This window comes from Bos javanicus, chromosome 5 (assembly GCF_032452875.1).
Source record: "Bos javanicus breed banteng chromosome 5, ARS-OSU_banteng_1.0, whole genome shotgun sequence".
Lineage (NCBI taxonomy): Eukaryota > Metazoa > Chordata > Mammalia > Artiodactyla > Bovidae > Bos > Bos javanicus.
In genome coordinates, this window is record NC_083872.1 from 114,463,620 (window position 1) to 114,481,596 (window position 17,977).

The window sequence follows — 17,977 nt, forward strand, 5'->3', positions numbered from 1 at the left end:
ACGGCAAGGCAGGCGCTGACCTGCCTCTCCTCTGAACATGCTGCTCACGTGACCCCAGATGTCCTCATGACACATGTGCGTTTGTAATAACACAAGTACAAGCAGCAGATCACTGTGGGCGCTCAAGGGAAGATGAGGTTCCTCCCGGGCTGTGGGGATCTGGGAAGATCCCCTGGTGCCTGTGTGGGAAGGAAACTCTGGGCAAAGGTGGGGTACTGAGAAGATCCCCTGGTGCCTGTGTGGGAAGGGCACTCCAGGCAAAGGCTGGGGGGGGTGGTGGCAGCACCTGATTGCCAGGGATTGGGTGGGGCTCAGGGGGGCTGGGGTGCCCTTCCCAGGGGCCCTGAGTGCCAAGTAGCCAAGCAGAGAGGCCTAGACCCCTCCCCGCTGGAGCTGGGGACCCAGGGGTTGTGCTGGAGCATATCTGGGGCCAGAGCTCAGGCCGTGGAGAGATGGCTCCGGACAAGGGTGGAGGAGACTCGGCCGGAGCCCCAAGTGGTCCTGGCATGGCCCACTGCAGCCCCTCTCATGGAGCAGCAGATGCAATCAAGGCCGCTTCCTCAGCCCTCCTGAGAACACAGCCAAGCACAGAGAAGCAGGGTGCCTGGGAGCCTTGCTCGGGCCTGGACAGAAGCTGGGCTTCCTCTTGTGGCCCGAGAGGAAATTGGGGCCAGGCTGCCCGGCCAGGGATGCGGAGGCTGAGCCCCGGGAGGGCAGGTGATGGGCTCAGGTCATGTGAGCAGCCCCAGGTGGAGCTGGCCTGGACCCGCCCTCACCAGCCTCTGGTCTCGCCTCTCTTGGGGCCCTTAGGGGGCTGGGGGCGCACATCCCGGGCCCCTCAGGGCCCTGTTTGAGCAGCACTGAGAGTGGGAGCCTCAGGTCCAGGGCCGATGCCGCCGAGTGCACCCTTCCCGGAGCCGTCTCCTTCTCGATGGGCTCCCTGTGGTCCCTCAGGCTCCCCCAGCCCCAGGGCCACTTCCTGGGTGGGCTGACGTCCCTGGCTCCTCTGGGAGGAAGACGTCATCCTCTAAGCACTTCACTCCTGTCTCCCCTGCCCATCCTCGGGGCTCTCACCTGGGCTGTGATCCTTGACCTCTGCCCACATCTCTCCTCCTGTTACCCCAGATACTAGCAGGTACCCCGGGGGACCTCAAGGAAGGCCTGGTGGGGAGCGCCTGCCATTTGTGACACCTTCCACCAGGTGGCATCATCCTGCCTCTGAAGCCACTGAAAGTGACCTGGGTGCTCGGGGACTGGGGTCAGGCCGAGGCGCTGAGCCCTGCTACCTACTCACTGGACCACCTGCATAGGGGCTGACCCCTCCCCGAGCCTCAGCCGCCATCCCTATCAGGGAGGGCTTGGACTGGAGGCTTCTGATGGCTTCTGAGGGCCCCTAGGGTCACAAAGGAGCCCTCACTCAGGGCAGAAAAATTATGATCAGCCCCCCAGGCCCAGCCCAGATGGCGGACAAGCCCCAGGCCAGGCTGCGTCCCCTCCTGGGGGCTGGGGTGACCTGAGAGGGGAGGGGAACCCCACGGGGATGAGGGCGGCTCACCTTGGCACGTCCGCTCGTCGGTCAGCAGCTTGTAGCCCTTCCGACAGCCGCACTCAAAGCTGCCCACGGTGTTCCGGCAGAAGTGGTCGCAGCCTCCGTTGTTGACCAGGCACTCGTTGATGTCTGCGGACCCGGGTGGGGGGGTGTAGGGGAGGCGAGGAGTGTGGGCTGGGGCCCCCAGGGGCAGGCAGGACCGAGGCCCAGAGCTGCCCTTCCCTAACTGGCCCGCTGCCCACCCGGGGGGCTGCTTCAGGTCCCCAGCTGGGCCCAGGAAGGGGGCCTGGCTCACAGCTGTGGGGGGGTGGGCGGAGGGGAGACCCCCCTCCACCCGGGGACTTGGTGAGCCTGGCATGTGTGTGCAGGAGGGGGCGGGGAACTCATGTCTGCTGTCCCCAGCCAGACAGCAGGGTCAGTGACGCCCCCCACGCCCCTCCATTCCCGGAGGTAGCGGGCCTGGAGCAGGTGGATACTGCCTGAGAGCTGTGACTCCGGCTGAGCTGCCGGACCCCTGGTCTCAGCTCCCCGTCTGTGAGAACAAGGATCAGAAGCGCCCCTACTTGGAAGGACAGCGTGAGGACGAAATGGAATCGCATCCCCAGGGTGCTGGCCCAACCAGCTCTTTAAAAAGTAGGCTTACTGCTCCAGCTTTACAGACAGGGGACCGAGGCTGGGAGGCAACTGGCCCCAGGTGTTGCGGGCGTCCATAGGCTGCTCCCTTCCCAGCCTGCTTCCTCGCCCTTCTCCCTCCCCATGTCTGCCTGTAGTTTGAGCTGTTTCTTCACTCAGCACTTGACGAGCGGTGGCGGCACCCTGGCAGACCCCTCCCAAGCACCCCTAACCTGAACCCATGTTTCAGGAACAAAGCTGCCTAAGGAGGGGCTGACGCCCGGGAGAAAGCAGCAGGACCCTCTGGAGGTCGCGGCACCTACCAGGTACCACTTCGTGCTGGTGAGCAGGCCAAGCGCTTTCAGGCAAAAAAGTCACCGTGTGACGGTCAAAACAAGCCGGGGCCAGAGTCCCCACTTCACAGCGGGGAGGTCACGGGTCGTGAGCCCAGCCCCAGCTGACTCCAAAGACAGGTCCCTCCAGTGTGGCTCGCTGGCCCTGCAGCCTCCAGAGGAAGCAGGTGTCAAGCTCAAAGTAAGGGCCTCTCCAGGACAGAGGCTCAGCTTCCACCGCCCCTCTCCTGGCAGGGGCGGTCACAGGACAACCGGGGAGGTTCTGCCTAGAAGCCTCTGGCAGGAGACCAGAGGCGCCTCTTGGCTCTGTGACCCTGGGCAGGGAAAGGTACCTCTCTGGGCCTCAGGTTCCCCATCTGCAAACTGGGCTGCTAGCAGGCACCTCTCAGCATCATTCACTGTGATTGAATGTGCAGAGAGGACCTGCCTCCTTAGGAATGACTCTAATCCCACCCTGGTACCCACCTGGGCCTGTCAGCTGTCATAACAAGGGGCTCTCATGACAACCAGCCAGGCGGTGGGAGGTGTGTCTGCTGGAGGCCCCGGCTGGTACAGCGGGTTGCTTGGGGGTCATACTGGGGGAGCACTCGTCCCCAGCTCTAGCCCCGGATACAGTGAGGGGGCAATGGCCTTCATTCTGACGTGCCTCTGCCCCCCTCCACCTCCCGCCCCTCGAAGACTCCCCTCCTGCTCCCTGTGGGCACCCAGCCCCGCCCGCCAGCGGCCAGAGGCCCCCTGTCTGGCCGCAGAGGTTCGTGGCCTCCCTTCGGCTGCCTGGCCTGGCTGCCAGGCCCTCCTCTTCTCTGTGCCCCTGGCTCCTGCCTGGACAGCGCCCCCCTCCCCGGAACAATCTCTCCAGTTCACTGCTCTCTTGTCTTGGGACCTCCCCTTGGGAGAGGAGAATTGGCAGATCGGGCTCCCAAGTGCGGCCCCGGGGCCCATCAGGAGGCCTGTGCAGAAGCATTGCCCAGGACGAGGCTCTGGACGAATGAGTGAATGGATGAGTGAATGACTGAAGAGTCAGAGGCGGAGGAAAGGCTGGGGTCCTGGCCACCAGGTGACACATTCACTGCCTCCCCACTGTTTGAGCATCAGTGTATGTGGGGGAAGGGGAGGGGTAAGCTGCAGGAACACACGGTCGGACGACTGCGCCTGTCCCCCTCCGCCCATCCCACCCAGGGGGCACAGCCGGGCACCCCCGTCCCCAACGTGGCAGGGACCGTCTCAGAACAAAAGCCTGGCCCATGCTGCTCCTGCCCAGTAGCATCTCAGGATGAAGGGCCAACCCCTTCCCCCAGATCTGGGCGCACTGGCTGCTCTGGGTCCTGGAACCCCTGGCCTCTGCACAGCAGTCGTGGGGCCAGGATTAGAGCCTCCTCCTCCGGCCCCTTCCCTCCCCATCCCCGGTCCAGGCCAGGCCAAGCCTCGCTCTCCTGCCACGTGGGACTTCTCTACCCAGCACCAAGGGGTCTGTGATACATGCTTATCTTGGCGATCTTTAAACGTTAAACTCTGTCTTATTTACTCAGTAGAAAATCCCTGGGCACAAGGAGTCTCTGCTTCATTCACGGTCTGCCCTGCACCTGCACAGGGGAGGAGCCCAGAAACCTGGGGCCTGAGTGAACCAGAGGCTCCGACTCCAGGGCAGCGGAGTGAGGAGGTCTGGCTGAAGGCGAAGGGGCAGCTCTGGTTAAAGGGCCCAGTTGTTTTAAGAGGAATCACAGGAAACACGGTCAGGGGCTCAGACCGGTGGGCCTGGGGCTGTGTGCACAGCTCCCCTCCCCTGTGTGGACGCCCCCTACCCTAGCCCCAAGGTGGGTGAGAACAGATGCCCCACGGCCCGCCGTGGACGGGCAGGGGGCAGCACTCAGCACCCCTGAGTGCTCCTCCGGGGCCACGTGACTGCTGAGGCTCCTGTCCGGTCCAGACAGGTCGGCTCCCAGAGGCGAGCTCCTGGCCTTGTGTCAGGACTGAGCCTGCCCCACCCTCAGGTCCTGGGTTGGCGCTGGGCCTTGCAGGGGTGTGGAGTAACACGATTCTACCACCTTCTGTCCAGGCTCCAAGGGCAACTGGCCAGGCCTGTTGTGACGCTGCTGGGCAGTGAGGATGGCAGGGTCTGGACAGTGGACCTGAGCCAGGCCTCCTGGCTCCAAGCCCACGTGCAAGGCCTCAGATAGCCTGGCCCGCCCACCCGCCCACTGGGAGCACGTCTCACTCTAAGTGGGCTGAGCGGGGGCTACAGAAGGGCTTTATTTTCAAATAAATAGGTGCAAGAACTGTTATTTCTGTCAATAATCACTAGGTTCTTCCCGGCAAAGTGGCTGGGGAGGGGAAGTCATACCCCGTCTATTTTTGCAGGCTTCAAAAAAGCCCATCTCGGACTCCTTAAAGTTACTCTAAGCCTCTGCTGTCAATGTTTTTACCCACTGGGTTTTGGACGTTCAAGTTCCTCTCCCCTTCCACGCTGGCCTCCAGGCCTGCCCACTTCCTGGCAGGGTGAGTCAGAGAAAGCTCACTCTTCTCTGGCTTCCGGCAGCCAGCAGACCAGCCCATTCCTGATCCTCCCAACCCGTTTCTGATTTTTTTTCATCCTTAGTCCTTCAGTTGAGACCCCCGCCCCCGACCTTCCCTCCTCCGGGGAGGCGGGTGCACAGTGTTCTTTTTTTGTCTAGTGCTGACAAGAAGACCGTCCTGTCCTGGTCTGAGCCCTGTGGCCCACTGCCCCCCAGCCCTGCAAGACTTGCCCGGCTAAGGTGAGTGGCCGCCTGGCTCCCGGGAGGCCACAAGGAACTTCTGCCGGCCCAGGAAGCCCCAAGTAAAGGCACCCCGCTTGTTCAAGCCGGGGTGCAGCCACGTCCTTTGACATCAGAGCCCCACTTAAGCTTGTCGATATTCAGTGGAACCAGGGGCCCCTGAGCCCCACTGTGGAGCGCTGGGCCCGACTCCCTCTTCTTAGCCTCTCTGACCCTCACCGCTGCGGCCGCGTGCACCTGCACCGCCTGCCCCGCCCCGGGCCGGCGAGGGGGCCGGCCCGCGCTCACCTTTGCACGTCTTCCCATCCGGCTGCAGCGTGAACCCCACGGGGCAGCTGCAGCGCACGCCGGTGGCTGTGTCCTTACACGTCCGGTCGCAGCCTCCGTTGTTCACCGCACACGTCTCTGAGGAGGGAGACAGGAAGACAGGGTCTCAGTCTCCTGGGACAGAAGCCTCCTGCCTTTCCCCACCCGTGGGTGGGGAGGTTTCCTGAGACCGGAGACCTGAGTTCGAATTCTAGCAGTGGGGGACTCTCTGAACCTCAGGCTACCCATCTGTCAAATGGGAGAATGACACCACCCCTGCCTGAGATGACGGCAGATGGGCAAGCTTTGCAAACTGCAGGAGGCTGAGCCCACAGGGTCAATACCACTAGCGGGGGCCAGAGCAGCGATGGGTCCGGCTGGGAGTTAACCGCCCAGGGACACACTCCTAAAAACCCTTGCCTTGCCTGGATTCAGACTCCAAATCCAGACTGGCTGTTACTGGGGTTCCCAAGCTTGTCTCAGCCATGGAGCGGTTTGGGGCCCTGGCCGTGGAGATGCAAGGGGAGGTTCCCAGGGCCCACACACCATCCGTCACCTTGACAAGGCTTTCAGCCCCACATCTGTTCTCACTGAGCGATAAGCCCGAGGTGTCTGGTTTTTGTCCACTTGAAGCTAGTCTAGTGATTTTTGTTTTTCTTTTTTCTTTTGCAAATTCAAAGGGGCTGGAGTGGCTGGGGGCATCACGGAGGTCACTGAGCCTGTCGTACGGTGAGAGTGAGCCTCCCCAGGCCCGGGGAAGGGGCTGGCACACCCGGGTCCCTGGGGCACACGGAGGGGCCTAGTTCCCGGGACCCTGGGCCTTTCAGTCCAGGTTTCTTCCTGGGCATCTGGCACCCTTTGGTCTTGTGGGAACTGTGCCTGAGTGGGCGTCCCTCTCCTCTGTGCGGCTAGGAAGTGAAGTGCTGAGGGCATCTGCTCATATAACCGGAAATCCCCTGCCTGCCTACTGTGGCTCCCCCCGGGGGCCTGGCCCCAGTGGCCTCTTCCCTGAAGTTTCTCCCAACCGGTTTATTCTGTCTGTCCTTCCATGGTGCCTGCATTCCTGCAAGTGGCCGTTGGCTCTCTGCAGGAGGAGTTTGGGGATGACTGCGTACAGGAGTCCCTGCTGCTAATGCCTTTCCTGTGAACTTCACCTTTTGGGGGTGGGCGGAGCAGGGAGAGGAGAAAACCCAGCTTTCTCCCTGTGTGCATGTGATTCTGCGGGGCGTTGACAGTGGGGGTCATCCTGAACACCCTGAACTCAGGGGCTGCGCCCTGCTGGGGGCCACCAGACCTGCTCCTTGACGCTAAAGTCTACACTGTGAGAGAACGAGCTGTGCCGACTACTGAAAGGCTGGTCTCCTGGCTCTGACCCTCCCCAGCCTTTCGGCGTTGTCTCCACACAGCCCGGCCCCCAGCTGGCTGGGCGCGGCGTCCACCTCCTTGCTGTGGAGTGTGCTGCCCGCTGCCTTGGAGGTTCATTGCTCACGGTTCAATGCCAGCTCACAAGGAGCCTCCTGAGGCCCAGATGCAGAAAGGAGGCCCTTGCCCCTCACCCCGCTTTGCTCACGCAGGCTGACCTCAACGTTAGCAGGGGCTGAGCTCTGCGCCGCGTACACCGCCTGGGCCCTCCCGTCTCCCCACCCACCTGCCTCCTGGGGCCAGGGGATGCGGGGCGGCCAGGGGGTGCCTCTGACTCTGTCATTCACTGAGTGACCCAGGTAGGCCAGACCCTGGGGCTCTATCCCAGCACCCACGCCTGGCGAGGGACGGGAGCCTTCTGTCCCCACGGCCAGGTTGGGGTCAAAGAAACCCCACCCTCAGCAGCACCCAGCCTGGGGCCCAGCCTGCGGTAGTCGCTTAACAAATGTTAGTTTCCTCTCCTGAGGTTACAGAGGGAAAATCCCGCTTCCTGCTCTCAAACCCAGAACCCAGGTACCCCCGCCCCCCAGTGCCTTTCTTGCCTTCAGAACCCCTCTCTGGAGAGGGCATAGACAGCCTGTTTTCTGGGTGCGGGTGGCCAAGGCCCAGGCCTGGGAGAGGCGGGGGGAATACCGGGAGCAGGGAAGGGGGCAGCTGGGAGGCCTCACGCGGTGTCAGTGGGAGGACACCTGGGCGGCTCCATGGTGGTGGAGGTGGGATGCGCCGTGGGCACTGGGGGCTGTGACCCCGAGAAACAGACCCCTCAGTGGTCCCTCTCCTCTAGACCACCGCCCCACTCGGGGCAGCCAGTGCCTTGGGGCTCACATGGTAAGGCTAAGAGCCGGCATTCACTCTGGGCCTTCTCTGCCGGGCCCTGTGCCAGGCGGGGAGCAGTGAGCAGAGCGAGCAGCCAGCCATCAGCCTGTCCACGCAGGGACCTGCCCCTGCCCCTTTTCTGCTGTGCCCACCCATGTCCTGAGGTTCATGTACACTGCTGAGGGGGAGACATACGGAAAAGCTGACAGCAAGGCACAGCCAGTCCTTTGGGCGATACGGTGGGGGCCGGGGACTGACAGGCTGGCCTGAGTGGGACTGAGAGCTTCATCCCAGGGGGGTTTCCAAGCAGAGGCTACCGGGTGCTCCGAGGTGGGGCTCCTGGCCTGGGTCACCCTCAGGCCCCCTGTCTCCAAGCACCTCGAAGGACAGCCTCACCTCTCTGCGCCCCAAGGCCAGGGGCTACTCAGCCTGCCGCCAGGCCACCGCTGCCTCAGACGCAGACACCAGACAGCCCTGTCTCCCCCGTGACTACAGGGTCACCCCAGCTGCAAAGGGCAAAAGGCGGCAGCAGGCTCTCTGGCCCAGGGAGCGGCTCTGGGCCAGCAGCACAGGCCGTCTCCTCCAGCTCTCACCCACCTCCCACTGGCTCCCAGGGGCCAGAAGGAGCTGGCATCTGAGGGCACCTGCCCTGTGGTCACATCTCACCCAGGAGCGCACACAGCCAAGGAGGCTGGAGGCTAGATGCAGGGGGCAACGCCAAACCCCAAACCCCAGAGCGCTGTCCCAGAGTCTCGAGACTTCCCGTTGGACCCTTGAGCCCTCTGCTCTCTCCCTGCACTCGCCTCTCCAAGACAGCCACTGGGTCTTTCTAAAAGCCTCTCCTCTCCACCTGGAAGGGCCCCTCCCGGGGCGTCGCCCCGTGCAGCTGGCATCGCACTATCTCATCCTCCAACCTCCAAGGCCTCGCAGAGCCCCAGGAGCGGGGGGGCCTCTTGCAGGTGGAGGAACTGAGGCTCAGAGAAGGTGGGTACCTTTTCTAGGCAGGATTAGGCACATGATTTGTGGGACCCGGGGTGAAATAAAAATGAAAGGCCCTTGATCAAAAATCGTTAAGAATTTCAAGACAACCGAGCACTCAGCCAACCGTGGGCCCTTCTGAGGGCAGGGCCCAGGGGTGGGGGGCCCGGGTCACGCAGCACAGCCGGTGGCCCCAGTGCCTGGCCTACTCGCCAAGAGAGTGGGGAGAACTCTCACCCCACAGAGTTGGGTTGGCCACTGGGCCAGGGGGAGGCTGAGCCTGGGGTTGGGGGACTGAAGTGGGAAGGGACTTGGGGGTGAACAGCCCTCTCCAGCAGGCAGGAAAACCCAGATGGGTTAAAAGGGCAGTGTTTAGTCTTTCCCTGGGGAGCCCTGCTTCAAGCCAAGCCCTGTGACAAGCCCAGGACGCAGAGGGGGCAGACACCGGGCAGCCAAGGCGGCTGCTCGGCTGGACCTGCCCCGCAGCCTGGCCAGGGTTTGACGCGAATGGACGGTGGTATGGCCCCTTGAGTTGGCACTGCCTGGGTGCACCACCCTAGGTCTGGGGCCAAGTCCAGCCTGAAGGACGGTCTCAGCCACAGTGTAGTGGCTGAAACAGGAGGTATATAAGGGCAGAAAACACCACTCCTGATGCTGGTCCTGCGGGCTTGGGCAAGTCCCTTGACATCCTGAGAGGCTCTGAGCAGGTGAGCCAGGTTTGGCCCAGTGACCTACAGAGACGCTGCCAGCCCCAGGTCTGCCCTGACCCTTGAAGGCCCCACCCCATTGGCGGGAGCAGCCCAAAGCCCCCACTGAGATGTGTCCAGCCTGTCAGGGCTGGCCCACCTGCCTTTCTGCCCCAGGGGTCCCCTGGAGCCCACTGTGGACTCCCTGTCCTCGAACCCTCTCCCTCAGTTGATTCCTGAGCCCTCCGTGGCTCCGAACACTTTGGGGTAACAGCCACACTCCTGGGCAAGGCCCTGACACAGCTGCCAGTCTCCCTTGCTGCCCGGTCACTCTGTGTGCCGGCCCCCCAACCCCCCGGTCACCCTGAGGCCCATGGTAAGCACTGGGGTCCCTCGCCAAGTGCCACAGTGAGGCTGACCTTCCTCATGGGCCCCTGCTAGGCCGGGGTGCTGGGTGCAGCCGCCCCAGAGCGCCCGGGCCTCTGCGGGGAGCTGGTCCCCAGGGCACAGGCTGGTGTGATGGTGACGGCCGAGTGTGGGAGTCGTGGGGGAAGGGGGGTCAGGGCAGCTAGGAAGCAAGCGATGGTGGAGGCTAGGACTGCAGGCCTGCATGGGGCGGCTCGCTGTGGGGGAGGTTTCTGTTGGTAGGACTGTCTCCCCTGAGGCACCAGGTGGGTTTGTGATTCCAGGGGCAACTCCCTTCCCACGGGCCTGCCCGGTGGGTAGGGGTTTCTCACCAGGGCTCAGAGGGCAGAATCTCCTGGACTCAAGGATGGCACCCTGTGGTCCGTGGCAGCCCGTGCCGGGGCGCTGAGGGCAGGGGAGGGCCGGCCAGGAGTGAGGTGGGCCGACCTGGGGAGGTGTCTTCATCTGGTTTGCGGGATCTTGAAAGGCCCAGAAGGGCACTGAGGTTTTGTGCTAAAGTGGGCAGCAGCGCTCACCGTGGCAGCAAGCCCCTCCCTGTCCCGTGGTTCCTGCCTTTCCTGTGTAAGTGGAGGCCGCGGAGGGCAGGCATGGGGGGCCTGCATGCGGCCTCTCGCTCGAGGCCCACCCTCAGCAGGGAGGGCTCACGGCTATATATCCCCAGTACAGAAGGCGCATGGGGCTTGGCGAGCGGAAGCAGCCCCAGGAAGGTCACAGGTTGGTGACCGTCCCTTGGAGCCCTGCTGCCCCTCCAGCCAGACTTGGTCCCCAGAGTGCCGGGGGCCCAGGCGCCAGGCACCCTGGTTCTGCCCGGCTCGCAGGGGAGCCGTGGGCTGGCCCCAGCCTCAGTTTCCCCGCCCGGGGCCAGCAGTGCGCTTGCCGCCTCTTCTGACAGGCCCTGTCGGGCACCCCGCTCCCCATCTCGTTTGACCTCTTGACGTAGCTAAGTCGTCATGTCCCGCCCCCTTCCACTAGCCCTGGTGTGTGTGTACGCTGAGTGTGTGAGCGAGACTGTGGACGTGTGTGTGCCTAAGCTGAGGGCAGCGGCTCAGAGCCTTGCCTGGGACCCCTGCTGACCAGCGGCCGGCTGCGCTGGGCATCAGCTCAGGGACAGGGGTGAACACAGGTTCAGGGCCCAGGGCTCAGCCCTGGCTGGAGGAGGGTGCCTGCCTGGCCCTCGGGTCCCACCCTCCATCTCCCTCCAGCTGCTCCCCACTCCCTGCTGAGCCTGACCTGGGGACCTGCCTTGTGTCACCCACCTCCCTCATCTCGGGTCTACCCGAGCCCCTTCCCACAGCCAGGCTCATCCAGGCTCCCGGTCCCGCACTTTCTCTCAGGGCCAGACAGGTGCCTGCATGAAAGAGTGGGCAGCGAGGTCCTGCTCCTCCCTGGGCACCTCCTCCAGGAAGCCTTCATCCCTGCTCCAAGCGAACTAGCTTCTCCTGGGCTCCGGCTCTGATCAAAGCCCTGAGCAGTGGTGTCCCCAGAGGCTATCAGACCTGTGCCCCGTCGGGGGCTCCCTCCCAGACTTGTGACTAAACAGGTGCAGGTGGAAGAGGGGCAAGCTGTGGGGACAGGGGTGGCGGGGAGGCTCCAGTGAGGTCTGGACAAGCCTCTGCCTGAAAGAAGTGCAAAGGATGGCCCCGGGTACCGAGGTACCCGAAGTGCACCAGGTACCGAGTGGCAGGCGGCACGGCCCGCGGACACAGGGAGCCTGGGACAGGCTGCGTGTGCAGGGCCTGAGGGGCACGTGGAGGTGAGAGAATGTGTGGGTATGGGATTCAGGGGGGAGCAGGGGGTCTGGGGCGCAGGTTAGTGAAAGAACCCAGGGACCCTAGAGATGGTGGCTGCAGAAAGGAGGTGGCAGGCGGGTGACCCGAGGGGACAGAGGAGCTGGGAGGCTGGGGAGAAGGCATGCGAGCTTCGAGAGATGTGACCTCTCGGGGAGGTCACGTGTGTGGTTATAGGAGGCTGGGGACAGCACGGGGTTCGGTCTGTGCCCCCACGCCAGCCGCTGTTCCTGCCATCGCTGCACCCTGCCTGGGCTGCCCTTGGCCTAACGGGTCTCCAGCCCTCTGTCCCCTCCTGGGGCTCTGTCAATAGCTCCCCTTACTGATTGCCGCCCTGTGTGCATGCCGGACCCCGGCACAAACGGCCCGGCCTGGCCCATCCTTGGGGTCTCCTGAGCCCAGCCGGGGAACATCCAGCCCTGTCAGTGGCAGGGGAACCTGGGTGCCCTGCCCAGAGGTGCAGGGGGGAAGGAGACGGGTGGCTGCCAGCCGTGGGGGGTACATTTCTAAGGTACCTTTCTAAGCCTCAGTTTTCTCACCAGTAAAATGGGAATTACTTTAGCGCCAACCCTCAAGGTGCTCAGGAGGTGAGGCTGCAGTCAGGGCAGGACCCCAAGGAAGTCGGGGCTAAAGGTCAGCTATGTTGTGGTCCCGGGGCCTCAAATAAGGGCGCTTCTGCTTTCCCGGGCTCTCGGGGGCCCTTCAGAGGGCAGGCTGTGAATGTGCCTTTAGGAAGGGCGAGTCCACCCGACTGGCTGCCAGGCCTACACATCTGAGCTTCATCCAGAGCCTCCGGCCTGCTCTGCTCCCGACTGAGGGCCCTGGACTCTCTATGGGCCTGGATCCTTGACCCGGACTACTGCTCACCGAGCGCATGGCCCAGGCTGGGTCTCCTCCCCACCCAGGGCTTGACTTCTTCATCTGCAGAGTGGGGACAGCTGCCTCGCAGGGCTGTGGGGGGACTCACGGGGCTGACCGGGAAGCAGAGGGCGTGGGCTCTCTGTGTGCCGACTGCCCTGGTGGGGGGCCAGGGGTGCTCACCGCTGGGGAGACTGCAGGGGCCGCCGGAAGCCCCCCTGAAGGGGGTGAGGGGGCAGGGCTTGGGGCCCCGTCCGTGGCTCCCACGCTTCCAGCTCCTGCGCTGTGCGGGGAGACTGGGGCTCCAGGGGCAAATCCAGGGATAGCGCAGCAGTAGGCTCTGCGTCAGTGGAGCTTGCAGCTGACCGATGAGCGGGAAGGGTCTGCCCAGCCCCAGTTTGGACTGTCTCTAGTCAGCAGAACCACAGCCCCTAAAAGGGCCGTATCTTAGTTCCCCATAATCCCATGTGGCAGGAAGACTTTGCAGGTGTCATTGAATTAAGGAGCTCAAGATGGGAGGTTGCCCCGGCTTATCTGGACGGGCCCCAGTGTGGTCACAGGGGTCCTTAGAGGTGGAAGCGGGAGGCCAGAGAGAGAGGCGTGGAGATGCAAGCAGACTCAGAGGGGTACGGGGCTGCGGGCTCTGCAGACGGAGGAAGTGGCCCCCACGAAGGAACACAGGTGGCCCCTGGAAGCCAGGAAAGGCAAAGACATGGATCCGTTCCTAGAGCGTCCGGAGGGAAAGCGGCCCTTGCTGACCCCTGGGAGACAATGCTTTGGTGTTACCTGAAGCCACTAAGGGGAGAAGGCAATGGCACCCCACTCCAGTACTCTTGCCTGGAAAATCCCATGGACGGAGGAGCCTGGTAGGCTGCAGTCCATGGGGTCGCTAACAGTCGGACACGACTGAGCACCTTCACTTTCACTTTTCACTTTCATGCATTGGAGGAGGAAATGGCAACCCACTCCAGTGTTCTTGCCTGGAGAATCCCAGGGACGGGGGAGCCTGGTGCGCTGCCGTCTATGGGGTCGCACAGAGTCAGACACGACTGAAGCCACTAAGACTGTGGCAACTTCTGAACAGCAGCAACGGAAACAAATTCGGCGTCTGCTCCGGGCACACTTATGGGAAAGGCGCTGACTCAAGCCCTGGAGCTGACAAGTCTGACTCCCAGGGTCCCGTGAGTCTAGCAGTAAGCAGGGTCCCAGCGGCCTGTGGTAAACTGAGCTGGGACTCAGACGTTTCTCACAAGTTAGTCCGCCAGATAACAGAAATTTATCCCCCCAGCCCTCAAATCCAAACATTTTAACTGACTTTAATGGGAATCTAAAATTGATTACATCCTTGAGGCCTCTTTCAGAGTAACTCTGCCTGTGCTTAGCCTGGGCTCAGGGACTGGGGGTAGCCATCAAAAGCAACTGTTGGGGATGCCTGAGGCCCCAAGGGTGGAGCAGGGCCACGTGGCTCTGAGCAGCTCCAGCCCGCTGCCCTTCCGGGGAGCCCCTGAGGACTGCAGCCAGCCCTGGGACGAGAGAGAGGTGCTGCTGGATCTTGGTCCGCTCATGGGTTCGGGTTTCAAAACTCGGGAACCCTGTGCCCAAAATGCCAGCCCCAGGGGAAGCAAGGAGCAGCAGGTTCCCAGAGAGGAGCCGAGAGGCTGAAACGGGGGAAAGTGCCGGGGTTTCAGCTCCGACGTTTTGCGTCCTCTCCGGTTCTGCGTCTGTCCCGGTATTCCCGGCTCTTGGCGTTCAGAGGTGAGACAGCTAGTTCAACAACTCGCAGACGGCCGAGGGGCTTGTGACCTCTGCAGTCTGGGCACAAAATATGTCTGAAATAACTCTGAGCCAAAGAGCCTAGGGACGCGTACAAAACCTGAATGGTCCATCTCCACCTGGGGAAGGCAAATCTGGGCGGGCCACCTGCAGTGAGGAGGTGGGCTGCCTGCAGTGAGGAGGTGGGCTGCCTGCAGTGAGGAGGTGGGCTGCCTGCAGTGAGGAGGTGGGCTGTGGGCGCTTACCCTCTCTGAGACACGGAAGGGGCGTCACCCTGGGCCTGCTGCTGACGTGCGGTCACTGCTGGGGGTGGCGAGGCCGGGTCTGCACCACGGAGCCCCTCAGGGCTGCCAGGAGCGGCCCTGCGCCCACTTGCTTCTGGAGGGGCAAGGGAACCCCCTCTCCCAGTCCTGTCTGACCCACCCTAAAAACAAACTCCGGCCACATAGGCGATAATCACACCTCAGGGCCAGAAGACACCCGCCAGGCCATCTCAGCCAGCAGGAGACCGCAGCACACGTGCCTGGCTCTGAGGGAGCCGGGTACCAGGGCTGCAGTGGGTCCTGCTCACAGCAGACCATGCGGGGGCATTCCGGCCCCATCTTCTCTCACAACAGCCCCTGTCTCTGCCCTCCTGTGGGGCCGTGCTGGCCATGGCAGACGTCAAGAGCGGCCGAGGGTCTGCCCTTGCGATGGAACTCCTCCGAGTCTCATCGGCTCCTGAACAAGAGAGCCGGCTCCTTCTCCCCTGCCTCCTCCACACGCCTCCCCGCACCAGGACCTAAAACGGAGCTCAAGCAGGACTGCCGGCCGCAGGCTCCAAGCTCCATGCTCCACGCGGGGGCCAGGCTCTGCACCCTGTGCCCCAGGCATGCTCGGACCAGCAGGGCACGGTGGGGACAGTCACCGCCCTCACTTTAGCCATTCCTTTCCTCTATTCATCCAGCCTGGGAGCAGCCAGGCCCCAGTGGGGCTCTTCTAGGTGGGCTTGTAGTCCGACAGGCTCCTCGGTCTGTACTACCCTAGGCTGCCCTCCGAGGGGAAAGAACCGTGAGCTCTGGAGGAAGGATGTACTGGAGACGGTGCCTTTCTCGGGCGCTTCTGAGGATAATTACCTAGTTCTGGGCATGCAGTCTTGGCTGTGGGCCCTTGTCCCCCTGTGGCAGAGGGGCAGGGTGGGGGACGTTCTCCTGTCTGGGGGGCCAGACAGGTTCTAAGGGCGTTGAGGGGGGAGAGCTTCTACCACCAGGGGGGTGTGCAGGGGCAGCCAATCAGCATTCATCTTGCCCCCCCACCCCCTGTGCCTGGCGAGGGGTCCCCTGACCTGCGCCCCAGGCCTGGGTGCCTGTGTCCTCAGGGCTCCCTCCTCCTCACCTCCCAGCCCCACCTCGGAACCGGGCTCTGGGCCACTCTCTCTACCAACTCTCCAGACAAGAGCATGGACGGGGGCCTTTTCTCCACCCACCTGCCTGATGCTGACTCAGCTCAGCCCTCTTCCACCACCATCCTCTTGCTGGGAAGGGTGGCCTGGCACCTGGGAGCCCAGCTCCTGGGCGCTCTGGCCTTGGGCAGCAGTGCCCCCCGTCCTGCAAGTGAGGCCTCAGGGCCCGGGCCCTCTTGGGCTTCCGAGCACCAGCAGCTTGCAGGTTCCTGCCACCTCCTCTTTTCTGAACACCGAGCACCTTGTCATTTCCATAGTGCTGACTCCCCGCTTCGCACAGGTGGGAGTGGACAGGCCTGGCTGCTGGAGCCTCTAAGCCCACCCCTTCCAGCTCATCCCAGGCCACCCAGATGGCCCTGGTCAACGAGACAGCCCTGCACAGAGAACCCGCAGAGAGTAGGCTTCTAGCCCGAGCCTCGGTTTCCTCCTGAGACTTGGGCAGTGTACTGCCTGACTCCACAGTTCCCAAGGCTGCTGTGACCTAACCGGAGTGCCACAAAGGCGGTCTCGACCACCCCAGGTGACCCGACGGCTGTGCTCCTAGTGCCACCTGGGGGCCAGCAGCCCACCGATGGGCCAGAGGGAAGAATGAACGAGGAGACAGACGGCTCTTTTGGTCTGCAGACTGAGCTCGGCAGAAGACCGGTTATTTTCTCCTTTTTTTTCCCTGCCTGGCATCAACTGCCCTGAGTGGCCCCAGGTATTTCCGGGCAAGACTCCTTACAGTCTGGATGCACAGGGCGGTGGGGGGTGGGCATTGCTTGGAGTGCAGCTGACCTCACAGAGACCACCCCCCCAAGGCAAGTGGGGGCCCAAGGAGAACAGGGAAAAGTGGGCTGAGACTGCCAGCCCAGTGGGGTTGGGCTGCGGTCATTCATGGGTCTGGGGAGCCTTGGGGCCAGAAGGGAAAGTGAAGTCGCTCAGTCGTGTCCGACTCTTTGCGACCCCATGGACTGTAGTCTACCAGGTTCCTCTGTCCATGGGATTTTCCAGGCAATAGTCCTGGAGTGGATTGCCATTTCCTTCTCCAGGGGATCTTCCCAACCCAGGGCTCGAACCTGGGTCTCCTGCACTGCAGACAGATGCTTTACCGTCTGAGCCACCAGGGAAGCAACCGTGGGGGTGCTAGGTGACCCTAACTGGTCCTCCCCTCTCTGGGCACCAGGTTTCCCAACTGCAAAGCCAGCAGGGTGGACCGGACGCCCCCCAGAGCCCACCGCCCTGGACCTAGATGTGGCTTCTCCCCCTGGACCTGGCTCCTCCCGCGAGGAGATGGATAAGGACGTGCTGTCCGAGCCCCTGTTCTACACTCACACTCTTGCTCCTGCTGCTTTGCCGATGCTGGGATCCTGACTGCAAACGTGGGCGTTCCTGCGAGGAGAGGGCTTCACAGCACACGTCTCCTTACACGCAGGGGCCCCCAGACACTGGCTCTGGGTTCTTTGCAACAAACACACAGAGAAATACACGTGTTCGATGAAGGGTAAAAACTTTAAAAAGGGAAAAGTGAGCTCACATCTGGAGCAGAGCCCCCCACACTCACACTCACACACGTGGCACGCACGACCACACACGCACGGGCACACCGCACGGACAGACAGCCCCCACACATGCACACTCACAGTCCATGCGCCAGTACAACACTCACGGCCTGACGTACGAGCACGCACACGGACGCCCCACACGCTGGCACACCCCCCACACACACGCACACACACACACACACACGCACAAAGGTGCAAGTACAACAAAGGAAGTGGAAGAAAAGTGTTACCCATGAGGAGCCGCCGTTTCACCCGCTTGTCCACATCAGCTACTGACGTGGCATTGAACTGAGAGCGCTCAATTGCAGCCTCATCCTTTTCTAAAACACAAGTAAGGGACAAACACGGAGCCGGTGGTTAATGAGAGCCCGCTTCCCGCCTCTCGGCGTGCGCACGCACAGCGACGCAGCGTGAGGGCGGCGCGGCGTCCTCGCCGAGGGGCTAATCCCAGGAACCTCAGGTGGCGTGCTCGGGGCAGGGCCGGGTGCGGGTAGAGGAGGGGCGACTACAGCAGGGCACGGATGGGCCTCAGGGCCCATCTGCGAGCGACACGCGCACAGGAGGCGGCTGAGCTCAGAGCGGACAGGCCCCGCGTGCGGAGGGCCGGCGAGGCGGGCAGCAGCCGCCCGAGTGCGCGAGGACGCAGGCGGGCACAGACGCTCGGCTTGGGCTG

At 63.1% G+C, this 17,977-nt stretch overlaps 1 protein-coding gene across 2 annotated transcripts in view; it reads right to left on the reverse strand.

Annotated features, from left to right (window-relative positions):
* Positions 1-17,977, reverse strand: part of SCUBE1 (signal peptide, CUB domain and EGF like domain containing 1) — a 128,618-nt gene that overhangs the window by 32,544 nt on the left and 78,097 nt on the right. The window contains exons 7-9 of one of the 2 annotated variants that reach the window (XM_061418784.1): positions 17,535-17,624; positions 5,556-5,672; positions 1,556-1,678 (exon numbers count right to left, since the gene is read on the reverse strand). In XM_061418784.1, coding sequence (XP_061274768.1) covers positions 1,556-1,678; positions 5,556-5,672; positions 17,535-17,624 — 330 coding nt within the window. The remainder of the gene's footprint in view (positions 1-1,555; positions 1,679-5,555; positions 5,673-17,534; positions 17,625-17,977) is intronic. The other variant, XM_061418785.1, reaches the window with a different exon arrangement.